The 13,325-nt window shown below is 46.4% G+C and overlaps 1 protein-coding gene and 1 long non-coding RNA gene across 10 annotated transcripts in view; both read right to left on the reverse strand.

Moving 5' to 3' along the window:
- The window catches only part of LOC310657754, a 197,638-nt gene that overhangs the window by 142,166 nt on the left and 42,147 nt on the right, over positions 1-13,325 (reverse strand). The window lies entirely within an intron of this gene.
- Positions 1-13,325, reverse strand: part of SLC4A4 (solute carrier family 4 member 4) — a 190,775-nt gene that overhangs the window by 138,351 nt on the left and 39,099 nt on the right. For 6 of the 9 annotated variants that reach the window (XM_083398250.1, XM_083398252.1, XM_083398246.1 and 3 more), the window contains exon 1: positions 6,010-6,202. In XM_083398250.1, coding sequence (XP_083254376.1) covers positions 6,010-6,187 — 178 coding nt within the window. In that variant the 5' untranslated portion in view covers positions 6,188-6,202. Of the gene's footprint in view, positions 1-6,009; positions 6,203-13,325 lie in introns of those variants that run through there. The other 3 variants (XM_083398253.1, XM_083398254.1, XM_083398249.1) reach the window with 1 other exon arrangement.

Consider the following 13,325-nt stretch of genomic DNA (forward strand, 5'->3'; position numbering starts at 1 on the left):
GCCTTTGACCATGGGTAGGCAAACTAAGGCCCGGGGGCCAGATCCGGCCCAATCGCCTTCTAAATTCGGCCCACGGACGGTCTGGGAATCAGCGTGTTTTTACATAAGTAGAATGTGTTCTTTTATTTAAAATGCATCTCTGGGTTATTTCTGAGGCATGGGAATTTGTTCTTCTTTTCCCCCCAAAATACAGTCCGGCCCCCCACAAGGTCTGAGGGACAGTGGACCAGCCCCCTGCTGAAAAAGTTTGCTGACTCCTGCCTTTGACCAATTAAACAATCTATAGCTTGTTAAACTGGGGGGGGGGGGTATTGTTTCTGTCTGAAACGATGGTGCGCATTGTCTAATGTTGGGCTTATCATTTTTTGTTCCTGACATGTTATGATTATTGCCTGTACCTAAATGTTTTGCAACAGCAGTCTTACTTAACCTGTGATACTGGAACTCTAGAATCCCTAAATGTTTAAAATAAAAACAGGAAATGTAGACCGTAGGACAGGAGTTTGGGTTTTTAAAAGGAAAGTCATTTCCGTGAAGAAAAGCTTGCTACCGGCTTTCTAAATGCAACGTTTCAGGCCCAGACAGCATGCTCCTGGTCAGCAACTATGATAGCTATTTTGTGAATGAAAATAGAGGTGGAGGTCAAATGGTCCTGTCTCCCATTCCGCCCCAGGCTTGCCTGTTGTCACTTCATTTCACACAGTTCTCTTGTCCTCCAGAGACAGGATTTGGCCTAGAATCCAGCCCCTAATTACAACACCAGAAAAAGATGGAGGCAGCCCCAACTCCACAATTGCATTCAACATTGTGAATTGCAACCACAGAGAAACAATAAGCCCCTGCAGTTGCTGAGAAGGCGAGTAAGATAAACTTATCTCTAAAGCACTCAGTCTGATGAATGCACTATGCACACAAAAACTGCTCATAATTTGTGGCTAACTTCCATCTGCGTTAATGGGAGTCATGTTAATCCATTTTCCATCCTGCAGAGTGTTCTAATTAACCCTCCAGACAGAAAATCTGAGCAACTGCTCAACATCTGTCTATTATAGGTACAAAAAAAAAATACGAATGGACAAGCCCTCCGGGACCCCCTTCCTGCTTCCTTTAAAATTCCAGTAATTGAGCTGTCAGATGAGAAATCTCGATTTCTCCACTCCCCTATGAAGTCATAGAGGCTGCCACAACTTTCACAGGAATTCACGTTTGCTGAGCCAAAGGGCTTATCTTGAAAGGATAAAGGTGGAGCTCTGAAATGCTTTCCATTTCTTAGGGCAAAAAATGTTTTATCTTGTAAAACACATCTGAAGCTCCACCAAGTTCAGGATTTAAGACTATTTGGCCTCTCAAGGAAGGAATGTACCAAGAAGCCAAGGAGGGGGTAAACTTGCTCCTGCCATGACACCCTCTGCTAAGAACCAGGCCAGGAACCTCTCTGAACACTTTTACTCTAATTCAGTAGGGACCATGTGAGGACTAGAACTAAAACCCCTTCAGAAGGCAGGAGGCAATAGTGGGGCATTCAAGTTCAGAGCCATCAATAAGGTGGGCTCCAGAGGCAAGTGTTTCTAAGGATGTTTCAGAGCACAATTCAAAGTGTTGGCGCTGACCTTTAAAGCCCTAGACAGCCTCCATCCTGTATACCCGAAGGAGTGTCTCCATCACCATCGTTCAACATGGAGTACATGGTCAGGTTTAAGGTACTGGTTTTGACTTTTAAAGCCCTTTGCAGCCTAGTACCCTCGTACCTACGGGACCACCTCTCCTGGTATGTCCCACGGAGGAACTTAAGGTCCATAAACAGCAACACTCTAGAGGTCCTGGGCCTCAACCAAGGCCAGGGCCTTTTCAACACTGGCTCCGGCCTGGCGGAATGCTCTGTCTCATGAGACAAGGGCCCTGCAGGATCTGATTTCTTTCTGCAGGGCCTGTAAGACAGAGTTGTTCTGCCTGGCCTTTGGCTTGGAACCAGCCTGATCCCCTTCCCCTCTTTCCTTTCTCCTTCTGTGATGGAACTTCTATTTGGGGACTTCCCTGGCTTTTCTGGCCCACACAGGACCAGTCTGGACAGCTGGCCTTGGTGAAGATTTGATGTTTTCTCCCCCCCAAACAGTTTTTGATCTGGGCTTCCACTGAAATGAGGCTGCATTTTAAGTAGTATTTTAATCTTGTTTTTAAGTTATATTTTAATCAATTGTTTTTATACCTGATGTTAGCTGCCCTGAGCCCGGTCTTGGCCGGGGAGGGCAGGGTATAAATTAAATTAAATTAAATAAATAAATAAAATAAACCCTGACACTGAGGTCCTCCTCCAAGGGTCTTCTGCTGGTTCCCTCACTGCAAAAAGTGAAGCTACAGGGAACCAGGCAGAGGGCCTCCTCGGTAGTGGCACCTGCCCTGTGGAACGCCCTCCCATCAGATGACAAGGAGATAACCAATTACATGACTTTCCGAAGACATCTGAAGGCAGCCCTGTTTGGGGAAGTCTTTTAACGTGTCATGTTTTGTTACATTTTTATACACGTTGGAAGCCGCCCAGAGTGGATGGGGCAACCCAGTCAGATGGGCGGGATATAAATAATGAAATTCTTATTATGAAGGAGGATATTCAAGTTTCCAAAATATCGGCACATAGGAGAAAGGACCAGAGAAAGAGCATCTTCCGGGCAAGCAAGAAGGTACATTTCCTCAAGGAGTAGCAGCCCCTGTGAGGAAAAGCAGTGTGCAGGTGTTCAGTTTGGTAGGAACTTCTCACTACCCTAAGCTTGGTAGGCGAACAGCAACAATCAGCTGACAGTGGGTGCCCTTGAAGTGCAAAACACAGGACTTCCCCAAGCATCAGCAACGCTTTGCAGATGTGGCACATAAGGCTTCCCAACCACCAACGATCAGCTGATTGTCAGCATTTGGGATGTGCTGCATGCCCTTCTCTGTCCGTGTGTGGTTGGATTTCAAACCCTGTGGGCAAAAGCAGGTAATCTGACACCACTGTGGCGTCGGGTGGTTGACAGGTGGGTGAGTCTGCCCACCTGTCAAATTTGGCCCAGAGGTGTGTGTGGAAATAAGAACACAGCCGGGTCCAGTTCCCCACACCTGAATTAGAAGACTGAATAGCAGCCCCCCAACTGAGGTTTGCTTTCCAGTGGGTTTTATAAATGCTGCTTTGGCGGCACTTATGGAAAACCAGCCTGTGGTTGATGTGATTGACATCCTATGCCCTTTTAAAATGTGGGGGTTTGGGGCGGGGGGCGATATTAGGTTGCTGTTTTTATTTTGAGTATATATTTTGTGGTTTTATGTTTTGGTTTCATTCTGTGAACCACCTTGAGACATACAGGTATATGGCGGCATATAAATTCAATACATAATAAATAACAATAATGGTTTTGCCTCTTGGGAAATAGAGGTGAAATTTCCTCTCTGGAAATTTGTAGCTCTGTGAAGGGAATAGGAGTCCTCCAAAAAACTCTCACCACTCTTGGAAAACTGCACCTCCCATGATTCTTTGGAAGAATCCATGTCTGTTTAGAGTGGTATTATAGCGCTTTGGATATGTAATGTGAATGTGACCTCAGTTTGGAAAATTTTGACAGTCAGAGGGACAGTTAGAATGGAACTCTGAGGGAGGTAATGTCAGGAAATACACAGTTAGGATAACATGTAGGAACAGAGTTCGTTGGATGAGGGGAAGATATCGTTTGCAGGGTGTCAGTATTTAGTGTCTGCTTGTTCCAAATTTAATTTAATTCCTTAATTAAACATATATTTCACTTTTAACCACCTGTGTTCTTTCTGGACAGGGCGAGAGTGGGACTGTGTAGGTTGTGGGGAAACTGACTTTCCAGATGATCTGGACTCATTTGGTGATTAGAAGAAGAAGAGTTTGGATTTGATATCCCGCTTTATCACTACCCAAAGGAGTCTCAAAGTGGCTAACAAACACCTTTCCCTTCCTCCCCCGCAACAAACACTCTGTGAGGTGAGTGTGGCTGAGAGACTTCAGACAAGTGTGACTAGCCCAAGGTCACCCAGCAGCTGCATGTGGAGGAGCAGAGACGCGAACCCGGCTCACCAGATTACAAGTCTACCACTCTTAACCACTACACCACACTGGTTCTCTTAGCTAGGGCTGATGGAGTCTATTTAGCCTGGAAAAGGAGAGATTGAGAGGAGATACGTAACATCTTCAAATATCGCAAGGGCTGTCACATGGAGGATGGAGCAAGCTTGTTTTCTCCTGCTCTGGAGGGTAGGACCCAAACCAATTGATTCAAGTTACATACAAAAAATGAGATGTTGACTAAACATCAGGAAGAACTTTCTGACAGAAATAGCTGTTTGCTGGTGGAAAGGCCTCCCTGAGGAAGTGGTGGACTCTCCTTCCTTGGACGTTTATAAGCAGAGGTTGGGTGGCTATCTGTCATGGATGCTTTAGCTGAGATTCCTGCATTACAAGGGGTCGCAGTAGATGGCCCTCAGGGTCCCTTCCACCTGTATGATTCAGTGACACATAAAGGAAAGTCCCACCGCTTTCTGCCAAGTGAGCATGTTGAGGGAGGCAGCATCTATGAAAAGTATGGGCCCAGTAGAGTTGCTGGAGGGGACTCACCCTGGGGTCAACCTAAGGACAGGGTCTTGCAAGGGACCCCACCCACTTTGTCTGTAATTACAAGGCCTCACTCTTCTGGTGCCTTCAGGAAGGCTGCCCAATCTAGCCTTAAGCCGTCTCTCAAAGTTGCTATCATAATAAAACGAGGCAATCCCATGAACGGCAGCCTGCATTCCTTAGAGGAAGGACTGGGTGCAAATGTTATCATAATACTGTCAAATCTCATATTTCAGTGTGCATGTTTTGCCAGCGCAGGAAAATGTCGCTCGCAGTGTATCCTTCGTTCCGTCAACCCATTTGGCAAAACAAGCCGTTCTAAGCATGAAAGCTTTTTTCAAAAAAATAAATAAAATTGCTGAAGTAAAGGCAGTTGGTATGAGTATCCACAACAGCAAAGATAATAAATAAATAAATGCATTTATTTTTCTAAACAGAAATTCCCCAAACTCTGACTGCCCACCAGAGTTTGTTTGGCATTGACTCTGGGCTTTTAAACCCATGAGAAACAGATAATGAAATCAGTTTTAAGGTTTTTGGGGGCTTTTTTTTTGTTTGTTAAAAAGCAAATGAACACACAACAGGAATATTTTCAGCAACTGAGCCTTCCCAGAAGTATTTTTTTTTGGGGGGGGGGGGATTACTAATTTTTCCCTGCAGGAACTTCATGTGTCCACAAGCCCTCACTGAACTCAATGGACCGGCTTCCACGCAAATCCAAAGTTAAAAGCTGGCCCATGGAATGTGAAAACGCTACCCCTCTCTCCAGGAGCTTTCAAGAGTCATGCGAAAAATCTACCAACGCGTGGCACTAAAAAACGTTTTGCAAATTGACAGGTGTGCTTCATTTCCACCTTTGTGGAAAGGCAAAAGGGAAAACTTCTCTGCTGCTCTGCTCTGTGAAGTTTTAAGTGGGAGGGGACTGGAGAGAAAGCCTTCCGTCATGAAAAGTCGTGTCCTGATCTGAAAGAATCCCTCAGGAAAGAAAAGAAGTGATCCTCTTACAGAGGGCCCCGCCTCTGCCCCTCCAAGGCCTCCCTTTCAGAGCCAGCTCTGCCGGCCTCGTTTAGCATCAGGCTCGCTAAACGCTTTGCCGTCTGCATTATCCTTTACGGAGCAGCGATTCGCTAAGCACCGATAAGTATTCCACACATCAAAAGCCAAAACTGCATGAGAACCAAGTATGCATTAACTTGGAAGCGTGGAAAAACCATGGCACTCACCCCATAGACGTCCTCAAAACAAAACTCTCCATTATTAATGAACACTCCCCATTCATTCCCAAGTGCAGTTCAGCCAGTAAGGAGACTTCCCCATCCCACAATGCCTCTGGATCGTGAAAGGGGCAACCTTTGATCCATTCACAAAACCAAGACACAAAGAAACGAGGGACGGTTCCTTACCTTCCACCTCCTCGTCGTCGCACACATGCTTCAGGAAAGAGGCCCCTCTGTCCAAGACCGCCTCATCCTCCATCCTGTAGTAGTAGAAAAGGAAAAAAGAGTGTTCAGACTTCTCCTGGAGGGAGCCGCTCGAAGTGGCCCAGCTCCTGGGCAGATTCACTTGCAGGCTATTGTTCATGTTACAAGACAGCAGGGTTGCTTTTCACTCTGGGCTCGCCACTCCTTCATGCAGCTTCCCCCCACGGCGCTCAGCTCCTAATCTCGACGGGGCATCGCAAGATGGGGCAGGTGGGAGAGGGGAACTTGCAACTAGAAGGCTTTTGTCTTCTCCTTCCTTTTCAATTAAAGAGATGCCGCGAAGAGGAAGAGGGGCTAGAGCCGCTGGCAGAAGCATTCACGTTTTAAAAAAACCCCACGCAAGGTAGCTGTCCACAGAAAGGCGCGCATCGTCTAGTAAAAGGTGGTGGCAGATGCGTGCAAACCCACAGACGGGGCCGATGCTCCCGCCAGCCCCCTTAATACCAGCAAAGCACACTTCTTCACTGCGAGGCAAAGCTGCGTGTCACATGTTAGCCTTACGGAAATCTGACATCTGAGGATTATCCAGGGACCAGCAAGCTCCAGCAAGTCAGAGCGCCAGGCTCATTTGCATATCTCGGACGGTCACCCACCTATCGTTCTTCTCCAGTTCCCTCCCTCTCAAGCATGTGTATCTTGTCGATTCCCTCCGTCCCCTTATCACAAATAAAAATGTTAATGAGGCTGCAACAGTTACTCAATTCCATTCATTGATTTATTTTTTCCCCTCCCCCTTTTAACAACAACAACTGGCTTAAAAGGTTTCCCACAAGAGACACTTCCCGTTCTCTTCCAAGCATGCGCGCATAGAAAGAAAGCATGCTTCATGCGTCGGGCAGAATGATTTTACTGGGACACCGAGGTCCAGCACCAACGGCCTTCTGGCGGTTCCCACACTGCGAGAAGTGAAGCTACAAGGAATCAGGCAGAGGGCCTTCTCGGTAGTGGCACCCTCCCTGTGGAAGGATGTCAAGGAGATGAGCAATTATATATTAGAATACACCTGAAGGCAGTCCTGTATAGGGAAGCTGTTTAGGGTTTAAGGTTTTACAGTGGTACCTCAGGTTACATACACTTCAGGTTACAGACTCCGCTAACCCAGAAATAGTAGCTCGGGTTAAGAACTTTGCTTCAGGATAAGAACAGAAATCATGCAGCAGTGGCGCAGCAGCAGCAGGAGGCCCCATTAGTGGTGCTTCAGGTTAAGAACAGTTTCAGGTTAAGAACGGACCTCCGGAACAAATTAAGTACTTAACCCGAGGTACCACTGTACTATGTTTGGAAGCCGCCCAGAGTGGCTGGGGCAACCCATTCAGATGTGCGGGATACAAATAAATAAATTGTTGTTGGCGGATTTAATTGATGTTAGGCTAGCAGATGGGCAGAGCAAGCCAGAGATGGCCAGTGTGGGGTGATGGTTAAAGTGTTCGGCTAGGACTTGGGTTCAAATCCCCACTCGCCCGCCAGGTGACCTTTGGGCAGGTCATTGCCTCTCAGCCCAGCCTACCTCACAGGGTTGTTGTGGGATTAAATGGGTAGGGGGACGCGCCACCTGTTGAGCTCCTTGGCTGGGGAAAGGGTGGGATACAATACAATACAATAAATAATAATAAATGAACCATCGTTGCGCTGGGCGGGAGTTGTGGATCGACTGGATGGGAGCGTCTCCCTCCACACACTGAATCTGTGGGCAAGTGGAAGTGCCACTGGTGAGGACAAAACACCCACACCCACCCCACCCCCCAAAAAATGGAGCTTCCTCAGAGCAGGGATGAGGCAGCCCAGAATCCGTTGGATTGAAAGCTGGCCCCACTGCCATGATGTGACTGGATGAGACCCAATCTGGGCCTGATTACAATGGCAGCTACAGGATGATGCAGAGATCTGCTTGCCCCCCATCCCTGGTCATTTTCTGTCCCACCTACCGTATGTGGCAGGGCAGACCGCCACAAAGCCCTGCCAGGTTTGTGGGGAACATGGTTAAAATTGCTCCCTGATACAATATAATACCAGTATATTGGTGTTTGCTTTGTTTGTTTAAGCACTAATAAACATTATCTAGGTTTTGCGCCAAGGCAGGGAGGGGGGAGATTTCAGTCTATTTCTTTTAAAAAGTTATTGAAAGTTGCACAGAATAAAGTGAAAATGAAAAGTGCACGAACAGGAAATGAAACGGAAAGTTATAATAAATCACTATACAGTGGACGCTGTATAGAATGCCAACGTGATCCATGTGGGAGGCACGTTCGCAACCTGCAACGTTCACAACCCGCAGTGCCACATCTGCGCACAAGCAGGTTGCAATTTGGCGCTTCTGCACATGTGTGACTGCCAAAACCCAGAAGTAACCCGTTCCAGTACATCCAGGTTTCGACAGGTTCATAACCCAAGAAAACGCAATCTGAAGTGTCTGTAACCCGAGGTATGACTGTATGGGCAAACAACTAAAATTTAATATATGCTTATCTAGTGTATAGGTATATAAAAGTGTTACCAACAATATGTGGTTATTTACAACCTACTAAGTTTTGTATAGGGACGCGGGTGGCACTGCGAGTTAAACCACAGAACCTAGGACTTGCCGATCAGAAGGTTGGCAGTTTGAATCCCCACAACGGGGTGAGCTCCGTTGCTCAGTCCCTGCTCCTGCCAACCTAGCAGTTTGAAAGCCCGTCAAAGTGCAAGTAGATAAATAGGTACCGCTCCAGCGGGAAGGTAAATGGCGTTTCTGTGTGCTGCTCTGGTTCGCCAGAAGTGGCTTAGTCATGCTGGCCACATGACCTGGAATCTGTATGCTGGCTCCCTCGGCCAATAAAGCGAGATGAGCTTCGCAACCCCAGAGTCGGCCACGAGTGGACCTAATGATCAGGGGTCCCTTTACCTTTACTAAGTTTTGTATAAACACATTTCAAATATCATTGTAACTGCCATACAAAACCTACGTCTGTAGGCAATCCATTCATAAGTTGCAAGCGCTATCATATCTTCAATCTACTAACTAAAGGGGACCATAGACTCATCTTTCCTGTGCATCGATATCAGCATTTGGGCTGCAGTAAGTGGGGCTTGGCTAAATCACCAAGAGAGGAATTCAGCGTTGCTCTATTATGCTTGTTCCGTCAGCACAAGCCCAAACAATCTCCCCTCGCCTCCCACTGCATACTGTTCTGGGGGTTCTCCCACCCACCCCAAGACAATTTGCAGGGGTGCAAGGAGAAGTGGAGAAAGTCCAACTGCAGTAGTGGGACGTATGCCGGATTCCGCTATTGCATCTGTCCAGCTGAATCCAGGCCAGCTTTATTCCCACTCAATGGGATTTACTTCCGAGTAGATGCGAGTAGGATTGTGCTGCATACTTCTCAAACCCACGGACAGGAGGACTGTTTTGCATATTGCGGGACACTAGGGATCAGCCTCATGAACTCAAGAGGCCAAATCTGGTCCCACACAGCACCCCACATTGGCTAAATGAATGGCAAAAAAAAGGAGCAATGGAGGTCAATGGTATTTGCCAGCTGCCATTTCAACTTTGCAGAATGGCGGCAGGTAATTTAGGCCCCATTTCCTCGATTCTCTTCTCAAAGCTGTGCTCTGGGAAAACGGACAAGACGCTGAAGACAGTGGTGGCAGGACATCTCCAGGCAGTAGTAAAGTGGTACCTCGGGTTACATACACTTCAGGTTACAGACTCCGCTAACCCAGAAATAGTGCTTCAGGTTAAGAACGTTGCTTCAGGATCAGAACAGAAATTGTGGTCCGGCGGCGCGGCAGCAGCAGAAGGCCCCATTAGCTAAAGTGGTGCTTCAGGTTAAGAACAGCTTTAGGTTAAGTACGGACCTCCGGAACGAATTAAGTACTTAACCCGAGGTACCACTGTATATCTAATCTTGTTTCAGGCATCAGTGCTCAAACGACCTTGGTCACTCTGATGGGTGACCTCAGTCAGGAGAGGGGAAGGGTAGCATGTCCCTGTTGATTCTCCTTGTTCTCTTGGCGGCTGCTGATACTATCAGCCTTGGTTTATTATGAAAGTTCTTGCTGTTTGATAGATCTTTTCGTACATGATTTCCACTGTTTTGGGAGGTTCCTCCGATTGTGTTTGCTGTGTTCCCGCTCCGTACCTACAGGGCCAATTCCAGAAGGCCCTGACTTCTGCTCAGTCCCACGGCATTTGTGCTGTGGGATCCCATCATGGCATTAGCTCTTCGTGAAGCCACAGGACAAGCTCATCAGATGATCTTGCAGGGCTGTGTGCTTATGACACCCAGCTGTATTTCAGCGGGTCAATGGGTTATTTGAGTCTGGAGGCTGTAATGGTCTACGGCTAATTAACTGAGACTGAATCCCAACAAGACAGAGGTTCTGTAGGCAGGTGGGTTCACCTGTCCAATAAATACCAAACTTTGGAGAAATAAAACCATGATTTGTTTCATCTGTCTGTGGGACAACTCTAACAAACCACAGCTTAGTATTACCGTATTTTTCGCTCCATAAGATGCACCTGACCATAAGACGCACCTAGTTTTTAGAGGAGGAAAACAAGGGGGGGGGATTCTGAGCAAAACAGTGGATGTATGATTTTTGTGGTTCATGCTGTGGCCACAGACAAGTGATTTGACGGTGAGTTTGGGGTGACCCAATGCAAAAATCCTGGGGATCCACGTGGATCCGTGCTTTGTAATCACGTTTTTGCGCTGTATGTAAATTAAGCTGCTATGTGGGCTCAGGAGACTCTGGACCCAAGTGAAGACAAAAGTATGTACAAATGAATTAGGGTTCTGCTTGCCCGGTGGAACAATCTGCTCTCTCCTTCATCTCATGTGCTGCTCTTGAGTTTCTCCTGACCCTCCAGAGCAGATCTGGGGCAGGCACAGGGAAGGAGAGAGGGGAAATGGTTCTTCTTCAGATGCTACTGCTTTATAGACAAAAGTTTGCAAGCTCTAAATATTTTTCTAACATAGTTTATTAAATGTAGGAATGGATGGACTGGGCTATATTCAGACCATGTCAGCTTTCTATGTGTTCAATTTATAAGCCTGCCCTGTTTCATTTCCATATTAATCTGTGCAAAAGAAAATAATCCACAGGAAAATTTGAATTTAAATAAGCATTTTCTCACAAAATATACGTTTCTAAAAAAAAAAAAAATTCCCTCTCAAAATGTGCATTTGTAAGGGGTGATATGATAGCCATGTTCAAATATATAAAAGGATGTCACATAGAGGAGGGAGAAAGGTTGTTTTCTGCTGCTCCAGAGAAGCGGACACGGAGCAATGGATCCAAACTACAAGAAAGAAGATTCCACCTAAACATTAGGAAGAACTTCCTGACAGTAAGAGCTGTTCGACAGTGGAATTTGCTGCCAAGGAGTGTGGTGGAGTCTCCTTCTTTGGAGGTCTTTAAGCAGAGGCTTGACAACCATATGTCAGGAGTGCTCTGATGGTGTTTCCTGCTTGGCAGGGGGTTGGACTCGATGGCCCTTGTGGTCTCTTCCAACTCTATGATTCTATGATTCTAAGAGGTAATTTATCCTAAAATACACATTTGAATACACTGTTTGAGCCAATAACTGCATTGCAAAATTCAGAGAAGTGCGGAATCCAAACGGTAACTGCATCCTGTTTCACACATTAGCCTGGGAGGTGCTGATCAAGAAATCTGCAAAGAACAAATTGATCGATCACTCCCAATTAAATGTTGCATTATATGCACACCAGCACACTTTATGCAATAGTTGAATGTGTAGATTAGCCAACACCGTTTCCAGTATTGCCTTGTGAGTTAAGTACATCCCCGCATCTGTGCAGAAAAATAGCTTCTGCACACTCAAATGCACAGTAAAAGGTAAAGGTACCCCTGCCCGTACGGGCCAGTCTTGACAGACTCTAGGGTTGTGCACCCATCTCACTTAAGAGGCCAAGGTCCAGCGCTGTCCGAAGACACTTCCGGGTCACGTGGCCAGCGTGACAAGCTGCATCTGGAGAGCCAGCGCAGCACACAGAACGCAGTTTACCTTCCCGCCAGTAAGCGGTCCCTGTTTATCTACTTGCACCCGAGGGTGCTTTCGAACTGCTAGGTTGGCAGGGGCTGGGACCGAGCAACGGGAGCGCACCCCGCCGCGGGGATTCAAACCACCGACCTTTCGATCGGCAAGCCCTAGGCGCTGAGGTTTTTACCCACAAATGCACAGGCTTTTACAAATGCACAGACAAGCATGCAAAAACCTGTATTCTTTTGGTGAAACCCTCCAACTTTATCAGCAGGCAGGCAGCAAGCCACTCTGTGAACCAGTGTGATGATAAAAAGATGTTGCATCCTCCACAAGCTAACATTTGCCAGCTAAGCACCCAACACCCATTCCCCATTCAAAGCTATGCACGCACACAAGTTCCCCTAGAGTTCATCCTGTTCATGAAATTGCTCCATGTCATTTCTTCTCTCTGGTTGCACACACCAAACAACGGTTTCTATGGTTGTTCTGGCCTGTCCACCATCTTTGCATCTGCATAGACATGCAATTCTTTTGAAGCAGCAAAGTAGTCGCTTGCTATAAATTCAGCTGAACAACAGCTGGAACAGATGGTGAGGAATTTCTGGTCTGTACAGAAATCTTCTGCACATGTATTGCTCCCTTGATTACTGCACAAAATCTATTTATATTGTCTGGATAGCAAAAGGTTGTCTGCTTAAAAACCATGAAGGATTTTGAGGCCACACATTCTGGGGAAGGAGGGAGAGAGCAACTGCACAGGAGCCCACTATTTCGATCCACGTTCTACTAGTTGTTATGTCTTATTATTATTATTATTATTTCAATCCGCTTTTTATTCATTGTTGTGCTCGTTTTCAGGGCTGCAGTGTGGATCGATGGGACCTTAATATTGTCCGCAATCACTTATTGTGGAATTTCTTCATATGACACCTTGTGAGGGCAACTGCCCTAAAAGCCACTTTAATGCACTCTTTTAATAAAAGTAACTTTGGAGGTCCTAAAAATACGTGCTTGAAATTTGTGGGTTGACAACCACGCAAACAGGCAATCGTGAATTTCGCCCTCATAGTGTGAAGGATTTGAATTGTTAATCAGTGTGTCCAAACCAGATGCGAGCAGAAATTAAGCTGCTTCTCTCCAAAGGAGTAAAAGCAGCTAAACAGATGGGGTACTGCCACCTTTCGGCTACAGAGTCTCATCACAGGCTACAGATTTATATATATATTTTAAATGCTTTTTAATGCAA

Source organism: Podarcis tiliguerta (assembly GCF_965153285.1).
Source record: "Podarcis tiliguerta genome assembly, chromosome: 9".
NCBI lineage: Eukaryota > Metazoa > Chordata > Lepidosauria > Squamata > Lacertidae > Podarcis > Podarcis tiliguerta.